Source organism: Chlorocebus sabaeus, chromosome 20 (genome assembly GCF_047675955.1).
Source record: "Chlorocebus sabaeus isolate Y175 chromosome 20, mChlSab1.0.hap1, whole genome shotgun sequence".
Classification (NCBI taxonomy): Eukaryota; Metazoa; Chordata; class Mammalia; order Primates; family Cercopithecidae; genus Chlorocebus; species Chlorocebus sabaeus.
The window spans coordinates 121011427-121033113 of NC_132923.1; the positions used below are offsets into that span (position 1 = coordinate 121011427).

Below are 21687 nucleotides of genomic sequence, written 5' to 3' on the forward strand. Positions count from 1 at the left end.
AATTTGTAGTGGTTATCCACTATAGGTTCAAGTAGCTAGTAGGCACTTGAAATCTAGCTAAATTGAGATGTGTAAAATACACACTCAATTCTGTAGACATAGTTTATAGAAAAACAACAATTTAGACCGATTATATGTTGAAACAACATTTTAGATATATTAAAGAAAATTAATTTCACTTTGTCTTTTTAATGTGGCTACTAGAAAATTTAAAATTACATACACAGAACTTATATAACTTACATTATGCTTCTATTGGACAGTGGTGATTCAACCCTTTTTTAATGTTTCTGGTAACTCCGGCGTGTGACAAAGCAGACACTAGTTACTGGACAATATCCCCACACTCCTAAGTCTCCCACAAAATTACTATATAGAATAATAAAAAGATATTCTTACCACAACTTGGGAAATAAATCCACTGTTTAGAAAAACAGATAAAAATTTTAACTAAAATCTTACCATCTATGTGACTTGTATGATACTGGTAATACTTCTAATTCACAATTTTTAAAAAATACACTGGAACCTGGTTAAACTCTCTGAACTCAGTCTCCTCACTCATAAAATGATGGTAGCTTTTCCTCATAAAGCTCTTAAAAAGATTAAGATAATATCTGTAAAAACTTTCCTAGCATAATCCTAGGCAGGCACTTGGCCTCAGTAAATGTCACTTTCCCCTAGGCTGCCAACTAACAAACCAGGGTGACTGCAAGCACCGTGAGAGAACTCCTCCAGTTTTAAGGAACTCACCACAGGTTTTCTCCCACAGGGACCTGTCTGGTGCATTCAAAATAGGATTAAATTTACACACAAGAACATATATTATATGAAATTAAATACACCTGTAACAGAGGCCAATTACTTCCTTCACTTGTTCATTCTCAGCAATGTTTGTTCTCTCACGTAGATACACCTGGCTCATTCTAGACACTATTACCATTAGCAGCTCACTGAAAGAACACTAGAACTCAATCCCCATGAAGTTACAGGCTTTGTCTTCTTGGCCAAAATTTCTCTAGCTCTTACAACAGCACTTGGCTCAAAGGACTCAACTATTTGTTGAGAGAATGAACTTTAGAAAAATGTATCAAAGCTGCTACTAAATAATGTTCCAACTCCTTTGAACAGCAAACAAAGCATCTAGACAGAACATTCCAACACCGGAAACATCGATAACACATTATTTTATCTATATCTATATATGTGTGTGTGTGTGTGTATATATATATATATATATTTTTTTTTTTTTTTTTGAGACAGAGTCTCACTCTGTAGCTCAGGCTGGAGTGCAGTGGCACAATCTCGGCTCACTGCAACTTCCACCTCTGGGGTGTAAGGGATTCTCCTGCCTCACCACCACCCCACCCTACCCCACCACCACGAGTAGCTGGGAATACAGGCATGCGCCACCACGCTTGGCTAATTTTTTGCATTTTTGGCAGAGACAGGTTCACTGTGTTGGCCAGGCTGATCTCAAACTTCTGACCTCTGGTGATCTGCCCGCCTCTCCCAAAGTTCTAGGATTACAGACATGAGCCACCATGTCTGGCCTATTGTATGTACTTATATTGAACTTTCTCCGTTCAAAGAAAATACTTTATTGTGTATCTATGACATTTGGTTTAACTGGATTCAAGATGATCCTTCCATAGCTCCATGGGAATCAGATTCCTTGTCTAAATACTGACCAGCCAGCTCATAAATAACTGTTACTAGGCATGGAATCAGGCTAATTTAACTCATTACCACCATAAATACATACTTTGGGGATGTATTTTCCACATGAAGGTGAACACATTATATACCTTCTAATATTATAAAGTGAATAAGACACCTAGAATGGTCATTAGTTTACTGCCCATATTAATGGTAGGCTTGAGTCATATTTTAAAAACACAGTATCCAGGTATCTTTTTAATTAAGCAAACTAAAACTACATCTAAAAATATGGGCCAGGCATGGTAGCTTAGGCTTGTAATCCCAGCACTTTGGGAAGCCTGCTTGAGGCCAGGAGTTCAAGACTGACAGGATCAACACAGCGAGACCCCATCTCTACAAAATAATAATAATAATAATAATAATTAATAAAAATTTAAAACACAGTAACATGAAAAAAAGTTTTGGAGGGCAGAAATATATGTATAAACATTCATGCTGGAGCACTGTTCAGCTTAACAAATATTTATTTTGCTGGGCCCCATGACAACAAAAGAAATAAGCAGTCCTGCCCTCAAAGAATTCAACAGTTTAAGTAGGGACAACACAACTGGCACTTGGACCATGTACGGGGACACTGAGGAACTGCAGAAAGGTTCAGAGAGAACTCGGTTCACAAAACCAAACAGTATCCAAAGTACCATAAGTAGATGTCATCTGAATCACAATGTGACCCTGTAAATTCATCTCGAGAACCACTATGGTAAAGGGTAAGCTCAATACACTAGCAGGTAGGAACCCTAGGTTTATCCCCAGCCTAGGCCCTTAGTGGCCTGTGACCTTATTAGCAAAAGTTCTTTCCATAAAAAGGGTTACATGACAGAGTATGTGACGGATCAAATGAAGTACTACTCAGAAAATGGGAAAGCCCTGTGCAAATACAGCTGTTATTTGCATTCCTGAGCTGAATTATCATTAGCATTAAAGCATTTTTTTCATTCATGCATCAACTATTTAGTGAGATAACTTCCATTCTATAGAAGAGGCAAAGATCCTCAAGGTCTACGCAAGAAATGCATTCCATAAGCACTGCCGACTGAAACCACACGGGACAAACCTGGGTCACAGTGAAGTCCCACACCCTCCTGCTTCCTCATGAGGAGATAACCGCCATTTGAGAAGGATAAATAACCATGAGAAAAACCACAGAACAAACCCAAAGTCAGTTAGTTCATCACTAAAAAAAAAAAAAAAAACAATGAGTTTTGGCTGAGCGCAGTGGCTCACGTCTGTAATCCTAGCACTCTGGGAGGCTGAGGCGGGCAGATCACCTGAGGTTGGGAGTTTGAGACCAGTCTGACCAACATGAAGAAACCCCGTCTCTACTAAAAATGCAAAATTAGCCAGGCGTGGTGGCGCATGCCTGTAATTCCAGCTACTCGGGAGCCTGAGGCAGGAGAATCATTTGCACCCGGGAGGCGGAGGTTGTGGTGAGCCAAGATCGCGCCACTGCACTCCAGCCTGGGCAACAAGAGCAAAACTCCATCTCAAAAAAAAAAAAAAAAAAAATAGGTTTTAAGTAGTAATATACAAAAAGTAACATCCACATTACATTATTCAACCCTTACAAAACTGCTGTTTTAAAATATTTAATGTACACAGAGGATTTTAATGGATTTTCTATGTTTTTAAGTGCAAGTAGGCCTCCAGGATGCTTTCTACTCACATATAGATAATTTCTTGTAAGCATTTACTGTATTAACAATTACTTCAAAGTGCTACTTGGGAAGCCAGGATGGAGAAGTTTTTCCTTTCCTGACATAAGACACACACATTCTCTTGCATGTGGCCACACAATTTTACACTCACTCTCGCTCTCTCTTACACTCACACAACTGAGAAAACAGCCTATCAAGCCTGACTTTCTAGCTAAAGGAGTGTTGATCTCTGAAGCTTTGTAATTTGGATTCTGATCTGGTGAGAAACCATCAAAACCTGACAAGTTTGAGCTTTTGAGAATTTGGCCATAGGGAGCATTTTTCATTTAAAAAGCACCAAGTAGGCTGGGTACTGTGGCTCACACCTGTAATCCCAGCACTTTGGGAGGCCAAGGAAGGCGGATCACGAGGTCAGGAGTTCAAGACCAGCCTGACCAATATGGTGAAACCCCATCTCTACTAAAAATACAAAAATTAGCCATGCGTGGTGGCATGCGCCTGTAGTCCCAGCTACTCGGGAGGCTGAGGCAGGAGAATTGCTTGAACCTGGAAGCCAGAGGTTGCAGTGAGCCAAGATGGCACCACTGTACTCTAGCCTGGGCAACAGAGCAAGACTCCATCGCAAAAAAAAAAAAAAAAAAAAGGCACCAAGTATTCAATGACTATTGTACAATATTCCACTAAGAAATGAATTAATATATATTAATACTTGCTATCACTTAAACAAAAATGAAATGGCAAGAAGAGGTAGTAGAAAGGGAATGCATTCAACAGGGCTTATGGTAGCGCAACCCTGACTTGGCTCATCTTGCCATGGAGCCCTTTTCATACTTTGAACTCAAGTGTCTAAAGGCGTTTTTCACACAAACTTTTTGTCTAACATGTATGTACAGGGGTGGAGACCTAGTGGGAACATTCCAGAAAACTTAATCAGAGGCATGTCTGGAAAAACAGCTTGATCATATGGACCAAATTTCCATTTTCAGAAGTAATCAGCTATTGAAGATCTGGTGACATTATCTTAAGATGTTTTACTATATTTCAGTCTTTACTATATTCTTTACTATATTTCAGCAGAAAAAGGTATTAAATACTACATAACCATAACTGAAAGTATTAACAAGGGGAAATCAGGTTTGCTCTGCACATTGCCACAGTTGCCAGTTGACGTGTGGTTTGGCTTATTGATTCACTTTGAATATTTAAGAGATTCAACTTTAAAATAAAGCTCTTGATCTTCTTTTGGAAGTTTTTGTTTGTTTTAGTTAAATGTATGAGCACATGTGTGGTGACAACCTGGATGTTGTCATTACTAAATATGTAGCCATTTAACAGTTTATAATGCACTCTAACATATATTAATACATTTACTTTAAGAAGTAACTGTAAGCGAGATGATTTGTATTTATGATTAATGGCACATAAAGCAGACCAGGTGCGGTGGCTCACACCTGTAATCCCAGCGCTTTGGGAGGCCAAGGCAGGCAGATCACTTGAGCCCAGGAGTTTAAGACCAGCCTGGACAACATGGAGAAACCCCGTCTCTACAAAAATTACTCCAGCGTGGTGGCAAGTGTCTGTAGTCCCAGCTACTCAAGAAGATGACGTGGGAGGATCACTTGAGCCTATGAGGCAGAGACTGCAGTGAGCCATGATCATGTCACTGCACTCCAGTCTGGTGACAGAGTGAGACCCTGTCTCAAAAAAAAAAAAAAAAAAAAGTACATTATCACCTGGCAAAACAGTAACTCAAGCTCTAGGAGCATTCAGTGAGAAATCCAGACAGGTTGCTCCAAACCCATAGGAATCACCTGAAAACTGAATTCACAAAAATAAACCTGTGTTTCCATATGAAGTGATAAAAGAGAAGCGTTCTCTATTCTAGAATATAAAAGGAGGGTAAAGAGTGAAAAATAAAATTTAATGCCATCTTAAGTTTCTGTATTAAAACTCAAGCTACACTGATAAGTTTAAAATACATACCTTCTTTCGGCTAACATTTCATAAAAGTCTCTGATGTCTTGACCAGATTTCTCCATGCAGTGATAAAAAGCCAGCTGACTTTCCCGATTTGCAAAATCCACCTTTAAAAAAAAAAAAAAAAAAAAAAGAGGTGTTTGATGCAAGTTTCGAATTTTAATGATGGAAAAATGTTACCAAATTTGAAAATTCTTCACAACATAGCCCTTCTGAGAAAATGTCAGGAAACAGCAATGCATCTCAGATAAAACAGTCCTCATCACTGAAACTATATTTTATTAACCTGAAATCTCTCAAATTCTGTATAAATCGTGATAAAGGAATGAAATTTATAAAGTTTCAAATCCAATCGTGGAGTGAAAAAAGCAAAATGGAAAACTGAAATGGCAATTAAGTAATCAGATCAACTAAATCCAGCAATCTCTGTTGCCAAAACTACAGTTAGAATATAAAACAAAATATGGATGAACATTTTAAACTTTACTCACAGCTGGGCCTCAAAGTTATTCAAGCACATGATGTCCATCAGCTATCAATTATCTTATCATCTTATTTTTAAAATACTACTTTCAACCTAACAACCATAGTTATTAAGTGCATAAATTCCTTCAAACTACCATGAACACAAGTTTTTAAATACATACACTGGACATAAAATTATGCTTTCAGTGGCTACCCCACTCTTCAGGGGAGTAGGAAAGGAAAGAAAGATGTTCAGGATGCCGGACTGATACTATGAGGCCCTGGGTGTCAGACACCCATGGGTGACTGTGGTTGAGCCTGCGTTGAGAGTGTCTGTGTGAGTATCAGCACCCAGACACTGAGAGGCGCACTTCTTTGAATGAGAGGATTTTTAGGGAAGGATCTGTGGCTAATGGTTTAAAGATGCTGTGCCCACAAGTAGCTGAGCATAAAATTGTAATATTCCCCTTAAACACTAATGATACAGCATACATGTCCTGTAAACCACTCCCCTGGCTGGCAGGCTGGCAGTCTACAAAATGCTAGTTACTAACGGCATGAGATTTTTTTTTTTTTTTTTTTTTTTTTGGGAGATGGAGTCTCACTCTGTCACCCAGGCTGGAGTGCAATGGCATGATCTTGGCTCACTGCAACCTCCGCCTCCTGGGTTCAAGCAATTCTCCTGCCTCAGCCTCCCAAGAAACTGGGATTAACAAGCATGCACCACCACGCCCGGCTAATTTTTTTTGTATTTTTAGTAGAGATAGGGTTTCAACATGTTCATCAGGCTGGTCTCGAACTCCTGACCTCAGGTGATCCACCCACCTTGGCCTCCCAAAATGCTGGGATTACAGGCATGAGCCACCATGCCAGGCCCAAGAGGGTGAGATTTAAATAGGACTTTGTTTTGCTTCTGTTTAAAGTCATTCTGCACACCTTAATTTTATTACCACCGATTTTTCTCCCTTTGGTCTCTTTTACAGCTGCTTGTGCATATTCAATTTCATTGTAGAGAACCAGGGCCATGCCTTTTAAGCGGTCAAACACCACCTGTAAAACAAACAAACAAACAAAAAAGAAATAAGAGCCTCATCCACTGGACTTAGTGTCAGTCCCAACAAAATCCTAAGTCACAAGGACACTGATGAGAAAATATATTTTTTTGTATATTTTATTCTACTTTAAAAAAAAGTGTGATGCACATTGTAGTGAATACAAAATGAAAATGTGCAGGGACGGTTTAGAATCATAGACATTATGGCTTGAGATATTATGCCTTTATTTTGTTTTTCTGTATTTTACTTTGTTTTCTATGTTTACAAACCACTATATTGTATTTCAGTAAGCGTTCGTCTTGTTTTGGCTGAAAACAAAAAAGCAAAACCAACAACAACAAAAAACACCCTTGAAAGGAAGGAAAAATTAAGAGTAACAAAGATTTTCTGTGAATTTTGGCTACAAGTAGCACAACTGTCTTAAGGCTATGGATTTTTTTATACAGGCAATCTTTAAGATGTGTATTTTTCTAAACAACAAAACCTACATTTAAAGTATTTTCTGCCAGGAACGGTGGCTGTAATCCCAGCACTTTGAGAGGCCGAGGCAGATGGATCACTTGAGGTCAGGAGTTTGAGACCAGCCTGGCCAACATGGCAAAACCCCATCTCTACTAAAAATACAAAATTAGCCAGGCGTGGTGGCACACACCTGTAATCTCAGCTATTCAAGAGGCTGAGGCTAGAGAATCGCTTGAACCTGGGAGGCGGACGTTGCAGTGAGCTGAGATCCCGCTGCTGCACTCTAGCCTGGGTGACAGAGTGAGACTCTGACTCAATTAAAAAAAAAAATTAATTAAAAAAAAATAAAGTATTGTCAAGGCTATACAATATACCTACCACAGAGTAAACACAGTTTTAAGGAACCAAGGCTTTACCTTCACACACTGAATTGGGTCTAGAGACCCTTTTCCTGTTGCTTATGGATGTATTACATAAAAAACATTGGTTAGATGAATATTCTGTTGTGTGAACTTCTGCTCATTTAAAAAAGTCTAATTACCTATTTAGTGTAAATGTGAACAACTATATAATCAGACTATCTAATTTCAATGTAAGATAAAATTATAAAAATCCCTAAGCAACATTTCTATTTCATTCTATTTAACTATACTATGAGAATAGTTTCAAAATTAATCACCTTGGCTGGTTCAAAATAGTTTTTCAAAATACTCACAACTTAAGGCAACAGATGCAAATGCCCTTACTGACCAAATCTTAGCAAACATAATTTCAATGTGCTAGTTATTAAAGAAAAAGGCAACGCTAGCAATTGAGACTGAAGGGAGAGAACACCAAGACGAGGGAGTCAGAAGTCTGAACCACACACCAAAACCTCCCGCCTACCTTTACCACAGGCCCGTATCGGCAGAAATGTCGTGTTAAATACTGATCTGACACGTTTGAAGAAAGCCCATCTAGCCACACGCAGTTTGTAGGCATGCTCTTTCCAAAACCCAGCTGAATACAAAAAGCAAAATTTCTATTAGTAAAGTTCACAATTACTGTTCAACTACAGAATTCTGAGAAAACTGGTTTTCTATAGGAATCTTATCAAATCAACATCTCAAGTGGGAACCATCTGGTTAAAATTAAATTGAAATTTACAAAAAAGCAATCCTGCCTGGCTGATCAAGTATTAATCAGATTATAGTATATAATAGGATAGGAATGCAAAGAAGTATATCACTTTTATGGTTATCTGTCTTACTGGGATCTTAAATACTAAGGCATATGCAAAAAAAAAAAACCCTTCAAATCTTAAAAAACAAATCATAACAGCACAATAATTTATGCAAATTCACTTACCTTGAGGCGATTATTTCCAAGATATTCCCCATCCATCTTCTTAATAGCTTTACAAACGCTAGCAATATCACAGTATTGCAGAAACGCATACTGAGGAACTCCATTTACTTTCTTAATGTCAATATCCTGAAAAAAAACAATGAATACGACTTACCAATATGTCCAAGAAAATAAATTAGAACGAATCAAGTCCATGTAGGGTATTTATTTCTCAAAAAAGTTATGTTCTCAATCATCATTTACTTAGTTAAAAAAATTGTACACCTTAATACAACAGTAAGTTAGTAGTCTGCTGTAAAACACATAGCATTTGCTGTCACAAACCATGAAATCCTTCCCATGTGAAGCTCTCTGCAGAGGAACAACAGCATTGCAATTCAAAATTCAAAATTTAAAATCCCTATTAACAGCATTAAGAGAAACTTAATGATAATAAAGAAAAGGCAGGCTATTTAATGAAGTCCTAAGAAATAATTCCCTTCTGTAATATCTAAAATTGTTATTAGGGGCCAGGCCATTTAAAATATGATATCTGGGTGGGCATAGTGGCTCACGCCTGTAACCCCAGCACTTTGGGAGGCGGAGGCGGGCAGATCACTTGAGGTCAGGAGTTCGACACCCACCTGGCCATCACAGTGAAACCCTGTCTCTACTAAAAATAAAAAATTAGCCAGGCATGATGGCACGTGCCTGTAATCCCAGCTATTCCGAAGGCTGAGGCAGGAGAATCGCTTGAACCCAGGAGGCAGAGGTTGCAGTGAACCAAGATCGCACCATTGCACAGGTGACAAAAGTGAAACTCTGTCTCAAAAATAAATAAATAAAATATGATATCTGAGAAGATTAATACATCTTTGTTCTTTAACCTTTAAAATTAAAAGACAAATAAATAAATAACAGATAACTGTCTAAAGACAAAAGGAGCTGGAGCCCACATAGGCTACTGAATTCCACACCACCCATCTAGGTAGGCAGTAGAACTGCAATTAAGAGTATATGCTACTCCCACAAAACCAAAAGAATTTGGCAAATCAAAATAATTGAAAATGAGGTCATTCATTTCTCCATCAGCCAAGAAGGACGTTGGGGTGAGGCTGACATACCTATCAAGGACAATAAAACTAACTACCAGGGCTTCCAGTGCTTTGATGAAACCTCAGATGTGTGAGTTTCTGGCCAAGAATCTGTAATATCATATTGTTGGAGCATTAATTGGGGGTTGCGGTTCTCTATAAGTTTGCTGTGGCTGAACCAAGAAAGAAGGCATGTGCAGATTTCTACAGAAGTTACAATTCTATGAAAGATTTTGAGGAGATAAGAAAGGCTGATATCTTACAAAATGATATATCCCAGCCCGGGCGTGGTGGCTCACACATGTAATCCCACCACTTTAGGAGGCCAAGGCAGGCAGATCACCTGAGGTCAAGAGTTCAAGACCAGTCTGGCCAACACGGTGAAACCCCGTCTCTACTGAAAAATACAAAAATTAGGCCGGGTGTGGTGGCTCATACCTGTAATCCCAGCACTTTGGAAGGCCAAGGCAGTGGGATCACCTGAGGTCAGGAATTCGAGACCAGCCTGACTAATATGGTGAAACCTCGTCTCTACAAAAAATACAAAATATTAGCCGGGTGTGGTGGCATGCGCCTGTAATCCCAGCTACTCCAGAGGCTGAGACAGGAGAATTGCTTGAACCCGGGAGGCGGAGTTTGCAGTGAATCAAAATTGTGCTATTGCACTTCAGCCTGGGCAACAAAAGCCAAATTCTGTCTCAAAAAAAAAAAAAGCAAAAATTAGCTGGGCATGGTGGTGGGCGCCTGTAATCCCAGCTACTCAGGAGACTGAGGCAGGAGAATCGCTTGAACCCAGGAGGCAGAGGTTGCAGTGAGCCAAGATCGTGCCACTGCACTCCAGCCTGGGTTACAAGAGTGAAACTCTGTCTAAAAAAATAATAACAGTATATCCTAAGATTACAAAGCTGTGACCAAAATATTTGCATTTTTAAACTGACTCCAATTTTGAGTCATGAAGGAACAGAAAACTTCTTGTACCCCTTAATCTAACAATGACTTATGTAATAAATGATTCAAATTAAAACTTCCTAATAGAACTGAACTGCTAACAGACGACATCCATATTCTAGCAATCCCCAAGGCATTTCTGATGTGCACTGTGATCACAAAACAATCATACGCTAATTTGCTGCTTCTGTTTTTGGAGACAGGGTCTCACTCTGTCACCCAGGCTGGAGTACAGTGGCGTGATCTTGGCTCACCACAGCCTCTGCTTTCTGGGCGCAAGTGGTTCTCCAGCCTCAGCCTCCTGAGTAGCTGGGACTACTGAAGCAAGCCACCAACGCCCAGCTAATTTTTGTATTTTTGTAGAGACAGGGTCTTGCCATGTTGCCCAGGCTGGTCTTAAAGTTCTGAGCTCAAAGTGATCTGCCTACCTCACCCTCCCAAAGTGCTAGGATTATAGGCGTGAGCCACCATGCTCAGCCTGCTGCTTCATTTTTACAAATATTTTTCTCTTCCAGATTTTCCTTTCAATCCACAGGACTAGAGATGGCATTAAAACAGAACCCAAAGAACAAAGATAAAAATTGGGTAAGAATCAGTCTGGGCAACACGGCAAAACACCACCTCTAGAAAAAACCATGAAAATTAGCTGGGCATGGTAGGACACGTCTGTAAGTCCCAGCTACTCAGGAGACTGAGAGGTGGGAGGATCACTTGAGCCCAGGAAGTTGAGGCTGCCTTGAGTCATAATCATGACACTGCACTCCAGGCTGGGAGACAGAGTGATACACTGTCTCAAAAAAAAAAAAAAAAACAAGAAATTATGTATGTGTAAACAAAGGACATATATTACATTTTTACACACATATATAGAACCATACCCAATGGGTTTCTCTGGATTATCTTTTAGCAAGAGCTAAAAGCACACAGCAATATTCATTACACCATTAAACATCACCTTTCCAAATATAATCTGTACTATATGCTTTATGTGTTATGACAAAGACCTAAAATTGTTTTCATAGTAAAAGCAACATACCACAATTTCTCCAAAGCGTTGGAAGATGTTGCGAAGGTCATGGTAAGTAGTGGTTTTTTCAAGGTTGCCAATAAAGAGAGTTCTTGTTGCTTTGGGGTGAAATTCATCTATCCTTTCATCCAACGGGCGAAATTCATTTTCACTTTCCGTTTCTGTAAGTGGAATGGGGGCCGAGTGAAAAGAAGAGAGAGTATTTTAATGCATATTTATATATCATGGAAAAAAATCTACATTTAAAAAACAAAATGTCTGAAATAATAGGCTTGAATACTCACACAAACTGAAATACCATAAACACCTTCAGAAATAGCCACCCCTTATTAACTCTAAAGCAAAAAAGGAATACAAAGGCTAAAGAAACATTTTTTTAAAAATTAAGGCTAAAGTAATACTTTGTTTAACCTTTAAAATTAAAAAATATTACTGATTTAAATCTGCAAAATTAGCTGGGAATGGTTGCTCACGCCTGTAATTCCAGCACTTTAAGATGCCAAGGTGGGAGGATCGCTTAAGCCCCCAAGTTTGAGACTAGCCTGGGCAACATGCTGAAACCCTATCTCTACCAAAAAAAAAAAAAAAATTAGCCAGGTATGGTGGCGCACATCTGTATTCTCAGCTACTCGGGAGGCTGAGGTGGGAGAATAGCATGAGCATGAGAAGTTGAGGCTGCAGTGAACTGTGATCATGCCACTGCACTCTAGCCTGGGTGATGAGAGAACCTGTCTCAAAAATAAAATAGAAAAAATAAAGCAGATATCTTTGCTAAGGTGATCTGCTGTCGTTTTTGGGGCAGAGTCTCGCTCTGCCACCCAGACTGGAGTGTACTGGAATGATCATGGCTCACAGGAGCCTCAACCTCCCACGCTCAAGCAATCCTCCAACCTCAGCCTCCTAAGTAGTTGGGACCACCGGTGTATGCCATCATGCCTCGCTAGTTTTTTTCCCTCCACGCCATAGAGATAAGGACTCACTTTGTTGCCCAGGCTGGTCTCAAGCAATCCTCCTGCCTCAGCCTCCCAAAGTGCTGGGATTACAGGCGTGAGCCACTGCACTTGGCCTGATTTGTTTTAAAAATAATCACTGACACGGAAATAGATTTTAAACCCCAGCAAAAATGGTAATTAATTATTTGAGCCTAATCCTAATTTCCAAAATTACGTAGCAGGCTCTCAATTTGGAGTATAAAACTATACTCTGAAATAGACACAAAAACTCAGCTGAAAATAGTCCACCTTCATTGTTTGTTTAATTTCATTTACTTTTCAACATTTTACAAGATATTTAGCATTTCGCCCCCTCATACTAACACAATAAATCAACTGTCTAAATGCAGAAATTTTAGATATAAGAGTAACTATGAAAACTGATTAAAGCAGTATGTTTTAAATATCTTTTGATATTGCATGGTCCCCAATAACAAACGGAAAGAGGTTAAGTGATTGTTACTTCTTTTCTTTTCTTTTCTTTTTTTGAGACGGAGTTTCGTTCTTGTCGCCCAGGCTGGAGTGCAGTGGAGCGACCTCAGCTCACTGCAATCTCTGCCTCCTGGATTCAAGCAATTCTCCTGCCTCAGCCTTCCAAGTAGCTGGGATTACAGGCGCCCACCACCACGCCTAGCTAATTTTTTGTATTTTTAGTAGAGACAGGGTTTCACCATGTTGGGCACGCTAGTCTCAAACTCCTGATCTCAGGTGATCCACCCGCCTCAGCCTCCCAAAGTGCTGGCATTACAGGTGTGAGACACCACATCCGGCCTCTGTCTTTTATGTAATTTATCATAGCCTTTCTCTGAACCTCCATTTATAAACTTGGTCTAAGGCAGGAACACTCAAGGTTTTGTAGATAACAATTATAGGAAACTACTGTGTGTTCTTTTTTCTTAATGTAAAACAAAGCCATCCAAAAAATTAATATTTAATCAACTTTACTGAAATGAAGCATTTAGGGTCAGCCATTGAACATTACTGATAATGTCAACGACACTGGTATTTTTAAAACTCAATTTCAGGGACCTTAAGTCAGAATACATCTCACTTCTGAGTCCAGACTGATGGTTCCAATGGTAGCTCAATTAATCTTACCACTTTCATCAATCGGACTATGATGTACTTTCACAAACTCAGGTGGACCCAGAAACTGCCCAGGGCTCATGATAGCTGTCTCCATATATTCTGCATATGTCAAAGGAATATATCTCATTTTAAGCTCAATTTGGTCTTAATTTAAATGTGGGCAGACATTTGAGAATATTTCAAAAAATTCAGATAGAATATTGAGGTTTGTGCTCCGAAAGGCAGAATCACAAGAGGAAAGCATGATTTGCAACTATTAAAATCTGTAACGGCTTCATTCCCACCAAATGGCCTGGTACATTTACTTTCTTTCTTTCTCCCCCTTGGAGACAAGGTCTTGCTCTGCTGCCCAGGCTGGAGTGCAGTGGTGGGATCATAGCTTACTGCAGCCTCAAACTCCTGGGCTTAAGCAACCCTCCCACCTCAGCCTCCCAAGTATCTGGAACTACAGGGCCTGGTTTTTTATTTTTTGTAGAGATGGGGGTCTCACTTTGTGGCCCAGGCTCATCTCAAACTCCTGGGCTCAAGCGATCCTCCTGCCTCAGCCTCCCAGTGTTTACAGGCATGAGCTTGGTCAGGCATGGTGGCTCATGCCTATAATCCTAGCACTTTGGGAGGCCAAGACAGGAGGATCGCTTGAGCCCAGGAGGCCGAGGTTTTGGTGAGCTATGATTATGACACTACACTCCAGCCTGGGTGGCAACAGAGTGAGACCCTGTCTCCAATCAATCAATCAATCAATCAATCAATCAATCAAGGTGTGAGCCACCACGCTCAGCAGTAAATTTTCAAGATCGGAAATTCAGTTAGCAAAAGAAAAAAAAAAAAAGTTTTTCACGTGTAGTCCACTTAACCTTCACAACCAGTCCAAGTCTTAATGTCCACACACATTTGGGAAAAAATTTCTTGAACCTGTAATTTCATGTTTAGGGGATTGTAATGCAATGTATGGGAAAAGAAATCTTGGAGGCCACCAAGCGGTCCATATGAAAAGTTAGGTTTCTTGGATTTGGATCTTTGAAAATAATCCTTGACCTAAGCAATCAGCTTAATACATTTCAATATAACATTCATGATTTAACCATCTGACAGCAAAATTCCAACTAAGTCTCCATACTCAAAATTCAACTGCTTTCACATATCCCATTTAACTGGTATTTAATGTTGTCCTATCTGGGAAAATTATTTAGCTTTTCTTATGTTTGAACCAACCAAACTTCTCAAAATTTTCACTGGCAAGTAGGTAAATCCTACTTCCTAGGTGCTAAATATCTAGGTTAAAAGCTTTTTACAGTAAAAATCTCAAGCTAGCCCTACCATCTAGAGATAAAAGTTACATACTGAATGCCCTGGATGAGATCTTCCTTACTTAATAATTATAATTGGCTCTAGAAATGTATATAGATCATATGACATTCTAAATGTTTCTCAAGCAGTTCTGACCTGTTCCAAATGTGTTAAATTTTAAAGAACTCCTGGAGTTGCTCTTAGTTTAGTAAAATTTAGGGCAGTCCATCTCAAACTTGATGGAAGAAGGTCTGTGAAGGCTTAACCTATTATCCTTTGAAAAGATAATACTCCTTTGAATTGTTATGTTTCATGGTAACATCAGAGTGACCATTTTGCAGTGATCACCCTAAAAATTCCATGCCAGTTTTACTATGCAAATAACATATTTGTGCATCCTCATCAGGGGAACTACATTTTTTTTCTTTGTAATTGTCTAATAAATGAATTCTGAGAATATTCATATTTATCCTATAACAGGCCATGTTTAACCTACAAATTCCACTTACAAGTCTTACAAGTTCAATTGTCTCAGCTTCATAAGGTGACCATAAATTTTTAATGTTTCTATTGATTCCTTTACAAATTTACTCACAAGTTCTCTTAAATCAGGGGTTCCCAAACTTAAGTGTGTAAATTCTGAATCAGTAAGCTGGAGCAGAGTTAAAGAGTCTGCATTTTTAAACAAGTACTGCAGGCGGTCCTGAAACAGGAGAAATGCCGATGCAAGCCATGTGTGAGATTTCCTGCCTTACAACAGGTTTCACAGGTAGGTTCAAGATAATAAAATATTCCCTGGAAATTCTCAGCGGGTTGCACCAATAAGGCTTATTCCTGTTACTCTGTCTTCAAGGTCATGCAAGCTGGAAAAACAGACGCAATTTGTATTTGGCATAATAGAAATAAAATTGTTCTAACAAGTCCCTCACATCAATATTAAGAGGTAGTTTGCCTTCTTTTTTCTTTTTATTTTATTTATTTATTGAGATGCAGTGTTGCTCTGTCGCCCAGGCTGGAGTGCAGTGATGCGATCTCAGCTCACTACAACCTCCACCTCCCAGGTTCACACGATTCTCCTGCCTCAGTCTCCCAAGTAGTTGGGATTACAGGCGTGCACCACCACGCCCAGCTAATTTTTGTATTTCTAGTGAGAAACAGGGTGTCACCATGTTGGCCAGGCTGGTCTTGAACTCCTGACCTCAGATGATCCAGTCTCCAAAGTGCTGGGATTATAGGCATGAGCCACCACGCCCAGCCAGAAGTAGTTTCCTTTCTAATTCAAGGTAATTCTGTTGTCATACTCCTAGGAGCTACCTCCTAGTTTTGATAAATTCAATCCTTTTGGGAAGGCTGGACTTAATAAGGGTCTACAGTTCTGCCTTTCAGACTCTTAACAGTTACCAAGTCTCCATTATAGCAACAGAAAAATCTATCCTCCCTAACCAAAACAATGCTTCTTATTAAGTTGAACAATAAATAGAACCATCTTTTAAAACAGAAGACAATGGAAACATGTCAATAAATAAAGCCAGAATAGTGTCCTCATTCAGGATCATACGCTGCCTTCTCATATACTGCAACACAAACAGTGTGTATGATGTGTAACTCAAACTCGCCCTGCTTGTGTCTTACCTGGACCTATCCATGCTGTTACTTCAATCTGCATGCCAAAGAAAAGTTTTCCTTTTGATGCAGTCAAGGCTTTTTCTTGGTCCTCTTGCTGACGAAAGAATACCAGACCATACCTCTCTTCTGAAGTTCCATGTATCTGCACTGAAGTTACTTTTCCAAATTTCTTAAATTCATGGAAAAGGCCATCTTTAAGGCTTGTATCTAAATTCCCAAACAGAACCAAGTTATTAATTCTTCTAATTTAATTATAACTCAATAAGCAACCTACTAAATCTTTAGCCTGATTTTCTCATTTTTTTGTTCATGTCAGATAGGTAATATGCCAATGTCGTAACAAGGTTTGAAGGAGGCACAGCGCACACGGCGTGAAAACCCAATAATCATGCTTATGAACCACAAATGGATCTAGCCTGAGATGTGACTTAAGTTTTATTGTCATTAAAACATTACTTTTTCAAACAAAAAAGCTCCAAAAACACATTTTGGAGATTATTGTACAAGTCTGAAAATAAACTAAGTGTTAGATGACAGTATTGGTTATTTGTTAGGTAAGAATGATACTGTGGTTATCCAGAAAAATGCCCTTATATATTATAGATATATACATAAATATATATCTGTAAGTGGGTGTGAAAAAAAAAAAATCAAGGATTCACCCTAAAGGTTAAAAAAAAAAAAAAAAAAAAAAAAAAAAGAGTAGGAAAGCCAGAAGACAGGAAACAGATAAAGCAAAAATGGCAAAATGATGATTTCTGAATCTTGGGTATAAGGGGAGTTCATTTTGCTATTCCTTCTACTTAGGGGTATGTTTCATAATAAAAATTTTATATATATATTTATAAAGTGTTAAAGACTTGAAATGGAAAGGCATCTTTCTATCTTTCCAAGGATCATCTCAATGATAAAATTGTGGGAGAAGTGTCATGTAGCATGCTAAACAATTTTAATATCCTTTACAGATGAAAAAGTCACTTCTACAATGTCTAAGCAGGCCTGATGAATCCTGCAGATTCTTTTGGAATTTTAAGCATTTTGTGATTCATTCCTGGGGTTCTGCTTGATGTTTCTTCGGACTGTCTCACGTCTAACCTCTCCTAGAATCACCATCTGGGGGTCTTGTGTTAATTTGCTTTATTAGAAATATAAAAGGTGTATAGAAAGGCAAGCCAATTTTACTCCCTTGTCCATTTCTAAATTACCAAGTACTCTAAATCAAAAGCTCATCAACATTGATGTCTCAATAACTCTACTCACAAACCTGATACATAAGTTTTTAGGCTATTTTAATAAATAATTTAAGCAATCACTGAAATACACTTAGCTAAGAAATACTTAATTTGGTCTTTGTTGGTATAACTATATACTAACAGTTTTAACTTGTTTACATGCTCAACATGACTAATGTAGGAGTAACAGTATATTATGGTCAGCTGTCAATTAAAAATATTACGAGTAAAGGAGAGACCACAGAATAGCTTAAGCAGACTTTTCCATTATTCATAGGTTTCCTCATTTAAAACGTTAATATTTTGAAATGGGTTTTCCATCACAATTTTATGCCCAAAGTTATTTCAAGGTAATGCAGTATCATACCTCATTCCTCAGTAGTAGCACAGAGGAAAGGACATTCACACAAAATTTTACCTGTAGAGCGTACTGGAAGATTCTGGACCTTGATCCCAAAACTTTTACGGGGCTCATCTTTTTCCAGAGATGAAAGCAACTGCGAAGTGGGTGCTGGGACTGCTGCAGACTGAACTGATCGAGCTGGAGAATCATCACTTGAACTACTGCTGGAATCACTGCTGCAAAAAGGCAACAACAACAACAAACTTCAGTGAAAAGACAAACAGAAAATGAGTAGCATTAGAAAACTTCTTAAAATAACTAACAGGTCTAAACTTCGGGCTGGAATTTCTGGAGGCCCTGCATTCTACACATCTCTCTCATACTCTACCTTTAGAGGTGGCAGAAGACTATAAACATGCAGGAGCACAAAAGTATAATCTTCATTTACCACCACGTACCACCAATGCAAGTGTTGCATTCTATTAATAACGTGAACAAATTTTTTCAAATGAAGTAAGACTAGTGAATTCAATTCACTTAGTGTAATAATAATAATAGTAAGTATATGGGTTTGGGATTCAGAGGTCTGGATTCAAATCTTGGATCAGACATATAGCACGTGTAAGTGGACAAATAACACCTTTGAAATGGGTTTCCTATCATAATTTTATGCCCAAAGTTACTGCATGCAACACAGGACTCTCAGCCAACGTAATAAAACTAAATGAAAATAGTATTTCTAAAATTTCATCATACCCAATTTCCCCCAATATCAAATGTGTAAAATGAAAATAATCATAATAGTACCTATATCACAGGGTTAAGAAATAAAACAATCGGGGTGCAGTGGCTCACGCCTGTAATCCCAGCACTTTGGGAGGCCGAGGCAGGTGAGGTCAAGAAATTGAGATCATCCTTGCCAACATGGTGAAAACCCGTCTCTACTAAAAATATAAAAATTAGGTGGGTGTGGTGGCGGGCACCTGCAGTCCCAGCCACTCGGGAGGCTGAGGCAAGAGAATCACTTGAACCTGGGAGGCTGAGGTTGCAGTGAGCCAAGATCATGCCACTGCACTCCAGCCTGGGTGACAGAGCAAGACTCCATCTTCAAAAAAAAAAGAATTAAATGAAACAATACACGAGTTTACAGAGTTTGGAATATGACAGGTATCCAATAAATAAAACAGAGCTGGGTGTGGTGGCTCACATCTATGATCCCAGCACTTTGGGAGGCAGAAGCGGGAGGATCGCTCAAAGCCAGGAGTTTGAGACCAGCCTGGGTAACAGAGTCAGGCCTTGTTTTTAAAACAAACAAACAAACAAATAAATGAAGCAGTACTTCTCAGTTACTATTAGTAGTAGCAGCAGCACTACTATCTCATGGGTAATTTTTAGGAAAACAATACCCAAAATAATTTTCCAGATAGATGCAATTTTTAAATTACTGAAGGACTAATGAATAAATATTATGTGAGTTACTACAGTCATGTTACTTTAGGCTTTCTTCACTGTGGATAACATGGAAAAGTGATAGTTAATGAAACTAATCTCTTCAGTTTAATAAAATCCTCAAATAGAAAGATAGTCAACTGAAGGACAAGAAGGAAATGTTACTTACACAGTCAAATTAAGAAAAAAATATATTTAAATAAGTTTATTATGCCTTACTTCTCTATGTAAGTTCATAGAAAAAAGTTTATTATGCCTAAGAACTATGTGAGAAACATAAAATTCTCCTTTCAGTACTGGACACGCAAGACTTTTGTGGCTTGCTTTTATGGCATTCTCAAATAGGTTAATAAAAAGTTATTTACAGATTTTATTATCTTTCTGAAATTTTGCTTCATATTCTCCTCCATGTTATAAAGCCCTCACCTTTCAAGCGAATCATTTTGAGTGGTGAATCCATCTTAAGCACACTAGCTATAGGACAAGACTCAGGGTAGTTTCTGTCTTCGCACTAGAACTACAGCTCTCATATTCAGGACAATCACTAATCCATCCAGACAAATGAGTCCAAATCTAGGTTGAAAAAAATTTGCTACAGCCCTTTTTTTTTCTTTTGAGACAGAGTAAGGCTGAAGTGCAGTGGTGTGATCGTGGCTCACTGCAACCTCCACCTCTCGGGTTCAAGTGATTCTCATACCTCAACCTCCTGAGTAGCTGGAATTACAGGCATGCACCACCGTGCCCAGCTATTTTTTGTATTTTTAGTGGAGATGGGGTTTCACCATGTTGCCCAAGTTGGTCTCGAACTCCTGACCTCAAGTGATCCGCCCACCTCAGACTCCCAATGTGCTGAGAAATACACGCATGAGCCAACACATCCAGCCGCTATAGCATTTTTTAAAAGCTAAATAAATTCTATGTTTTCTTATAGAAAACTAAAGATGTTTCTAGAAAACTAATAATTTACACACCATTTTTAGCTCTCACATGTTACAGCAATAGACGAAAACTTGACTGGGTGCAGTGGCTTAGTTCCTGTAATCCTACCACTTTGAGAGGCCAAGGCAGGAGGACTGCTTGAGGCCAGCAGTTCAAAACCAGCCTGGTCAACATAGCAACACCCCATCCCTACAAAAGAAAAATTAAAAAATTAGCTGGGCATGGGCATGGTGGCACATACCTGTAATCCCAGCTACTTGGGAGGCTGAGGCAGAGGATCACATGAGCCTAGGAGTTTGAGGTTGCAGTGAGCCATGGTTACACCATTGCACTCCAGCCTAGGCAACAGAGTGAGACCCTGTCTCAAAAAAAAAAAAAAAAAAAAAAGATGAAAACATGCCAGGCACAGTGGCTCATGCCTGTAATCCCAGCACTCTGGGAGGCCAAGACAGGTGAATCACTTGCGGCCAAGAGTTCGAGGCTAGCCTGGCCAACATGGTGAAACCTCATCTCTACTAGAAATACAAAAATTAGCCGGGCTTGATGGCACATGCCTGTAATCCAAGCTACTCTGGAGGCTGAGGCATGAGAATCACTTGAACCAGGGAGGCAGAGGCTGCATTAAACTCTGATTGCGCCACTGCACTCTAGCCTGGGCGACAGAGTGAGACTCTCTCAAAAAAAAAAAGAAAAGAAAAGAAAAGAAAAAGCTTAATAAGGTTATCAGCATTTTCTGATAGTGGTTTGAAATGCAGGAAAATAAACCTGTCAGTTCAAACTACTAGGGATAAAGGCCTTGAGATAAAATCATAAGCTGTCATTGCTAGGCCCCTTATGAATGACTTAGGTTTAGCTTTCCCATCTATAAGAAGAAAAAATGATTGCTGATCATCCAGCAAAAGCAGTGTTACTAATATTAAGTAAATACTATCCTGAATACGATATTGTCATTGATATTAGGGTTTAATGAAATTATCTTCTGTTTTTAGCACAGAAGGA

The 21687-nt window shown here is 39.0% G+C and overlaps 1 protein-coding gene and 1 non-coding gene across 4 annotated transcripts in view; both read right to left on the minus strand.

The window, feature by feature from the left end:
- Nucleotides 1–21687, minus strand: part of SPEN (spen family transcriptional repressor) — a 98842-nt gene that overhangs the window by 12538 nt on the left and 64617 nt on the right. For all 3 annotated transcript variants that reach the window (XM_007980411.3, XM_007980415.3, XM_007980414.3), the window contains 7 exons: nucleotides 18376–18536; nucleotides 16732–16932; nucleotides 11741–11892; nucleotides 8684–8809; nucleotides 8222–8335; nucleotides 6756–6869; nucleotides 5361–5461 (listed from right to left, as the gene is read on the minus strand). In XM_007980411.3, the coding sequence (XP_007978602.3) occupies nucleotides 5361–5461; nucleotides 6756–6869; nucleotides 8222–8335; nucleotides 8684–8809; nucleotides 11741–11892; nucleotides 16732–16932; nucleotides 18376–18536 (969 nt within the window). The remainder of the gene's footprint in view (nucleotides 1–5360; nucleotides 5462–6755; nucleotides 6870–8221; nucleotides 8336–8683; nucleotides 8810–11740; nucleotides 11893–16731; nucleotides 16933–18375; nucleotides 18537–21687) is intronic.
- LOC119619527 (small nucleolar RNA U13) lies at nucleotides 17036–17136 on the minus strand. Its single transcript, XR_005235992.1, has one exon. It is a non-coding gene; the product is annotated as a small nucleolar RNA U13 (small nucleolar RNA).